Source organism: Abramis brama (genome assembly GCF_963993115.1).
Source record: "Abramis brama genome assembly, chromosome: 15".
Taxonomy (NCBI): Eukaryota; Metazoa; Chordata; class Actinopteri; order Cypriniformes; family Leuciscidae; genus Abramis; species Abramis brama.
The window spans coordinates 38,930,431-38,932,930 of NC_139977.1; the positions used below are offsets into that span (position 1 = coordinate 38,930,431).

General features: G+C 39.6%; 1 protein-coding gene across 3 annotated transcripts in view; it reads right to left on the reverse strand.

Moving 5' to 3' along the window:
* jak2a (Janus kinase 2a) overlaps positions 1–2,500 on the reverse strand; it is a 58,949-nt gene that overhangs the window by 26,270 nt on the left and 30,179 nt on the right. For all 3 annotated transcript variants that reach the window (XM_084136241.1, XM_084136240.1, XM_084136242.1), the window contains one exon: positions 2,213–2,334. In XM_084136241.1, the coding sequence (XP_083992367.1) occupies positions 2,213–2,334 (122 nt within the window). The remainder of the gene's footprint in view (positions 1–2,212; positions 2,335–2,500) is intronic.

A 2,500-nucleotide genomic window follows, 5' to 3' on the forward strand; every position in this document is an offset into this window, starting at 1 on the left:
ACCTGCGTGAACGTGCCCTGACCCAAACTCTCTCTGCACACACACACACACACACACACCAGACCTGCGTGAACGTGCCCTGACCCAAACTCCCTCTGCACACACACACACACACACACACACACACACGTCAGCATTGTTCACAGAGTAACCTTCGAGAGCACGTTACTCCGGTGTTAATCAAACTACACTGGTTTCCTATACGATACAGTAGGGCTGCCCCCAAATACTCGACTAAACGTTAGTCGATATGAAGAGGGCTTGGTCGAATACATTTTCATTAGTCGGTTGGTCGCAAAAAAAATCACGTGAAAAAATTACGCAATCAGGGGCTGCGCAGTCAGTGTATGACATGACATCAAAGCAACGAGAGATCAACGAGATCTGATGAAGGATGAACTAAAAATGTACTTGGCAGATTAAACAAAGGTTGATTCGGGACCATTGGCATGGTGGCAAAAAAATGAACATCGATATCCAAAGCTCGCTAAAGCAGCCAAACGCCTCCACTGTATCCCTTCCACATCCACTCCATCAGAGCGCATCTTTTCAAAGGCCGGCTTCATCGTGAACAAGTCGAGAAGCTTCCTTCTTCAACAATGTGGACAAGCTGGTGTTCCTCTCACATAATATGAAAAAAATAAAATCGAATTGAAAGCTTAGGTAAGAATGCTTAATTTCCTTTTTGTAGTGTTTCTGTTTGCTATCCGTTAGGCTATATATAAAAAAAACGGGTATTTTTATAACGGGTAGGCTATACAAATAAATAAATACATATTATTTTTATTTATTCGTTTTTATATAATGCAGAAGTTGTTTTTTATTCTGTAAGAAAAATTAGTCTGATGTTTGCAATTTGTTGTTTCAGGTCAAGACTCATCCGTCGTCTTAATGGCAGTTTGCGGCTTTGCTCTGATATTTTTTATTTGTATTAGTGTTCTTTAAATTATTCGTTCCACATTTTGTCTTAAATATAGTTGTTCTAAACAATTTAATCAAATACTTAGGCTGTTGATTTGTTTGCCGCCTTCTTTTTTATTCTAAGTTTTGGCGTTGTGCCATGTGCATAAATTAAATTGTTCGTTTTTGTTAATTTTCCTTTTGAACAATATAAAAATTATATAAATTTTCCACTGTATTTTTATACCAAACAGCGTTTTTGCTACAGTATTTATTTGGGGTTTTTTGCCTTGTTTTGTACTAGGCCTAAGTTACTAATAAGTTTATTTAATTTATTTTAAAGAACGAATTTTATTTTATTTTATTCAAAAGTGTTTTTTTGTTTTGTTTTTTTTGACATGTAACTGTTACAGTTTGTACTTTTGATAATAAATTATTAAAATGCACAGGCAGTCGGATTGCTGTTTTTATGTTATAATTAGCCTATAACGTTCCGGCCACTGATTTTTGTGTCCGTAAGCGCTGTATACTTTAAACGCTTTACTATTCTGTTTTAAGCGCTTAATTTTCATTTTGAACACGCTAATATCATGCTTTAGCATTTTCTGTCATATGGAAGTGTTAAACTTCAACTTGGACTATACCTTTCCTTGTATATACGCAAGTTTTTATATTAATATCATAAATGAACGATTATTCGACTAATCGCTAAAATGCAGGAGTGTTAGTCGACTAGGAATATCTTTAGTCGGGGGCAGCCCTACGATACAGAATTCAAAGCGGCGTTGTGTGTTTTCAGGCTCTGCACGGCCTAGCGCCGGCGTATGTTACTGATTTAATCAGCCGCTGTCGATCCAGTAGATCTGCGCTCCAATGATCAGCCGCTCCTCATGGTTCCGCGATCCCGCTTATAATGATCGGCGATCCCTGCTGCGGCTCCTGGCTCTGGATGAGCTTCCGCTGTCTGGAAAAGCTCGTCCTTCAGTGGGTGTTTTTCAGAGTGCGCTTAAAACTTATTTGTTTTCTTTAGCATTTGATAATGCTTTGTAAGTTGTGTATGTCATATGTTTGCATTGTTTTTATGTCTTTGTTTTTATTTTCTCTTTTATATCTTCTGTACAGCACTTTGGTTCCACTTGTGGTGTTGAAAGTGCTTCATAAAGTTGGGTTGAGAGATGTTAGATCAGAGCTGAGCGATTCATCACATTTAGATTTTTGAATCATAATGAAAACAATAATCGACACATTCCCTTCCTTTACAGTGAGTGTGTGTGTGTGTCTGTGAGTGAGTGTGTGTGTGTGTGAGACTCACAGTCTCCAGATCCTCCCTGTGGATCTTGTGGAAGATCATCTGGTTGACGTGTGTGAGGTCAGAGGGCGAGAGAAGCGCGTCAGAGCTCTGGCTGTTCCTGCACACCAGTAGGTTGGATTTATCTAGAGTTGGACACACACACACACACACACACACACACACACACACACACACACACATTACTTCCTGCTCAGAACGCGTCACCTTTGCTTCTTGGCGGACAGCAACTGGAACACGTGTGTGTGTGCGTGCGTGAGTGTGTCACCTTTGCTGCACGGCGGACAGCAG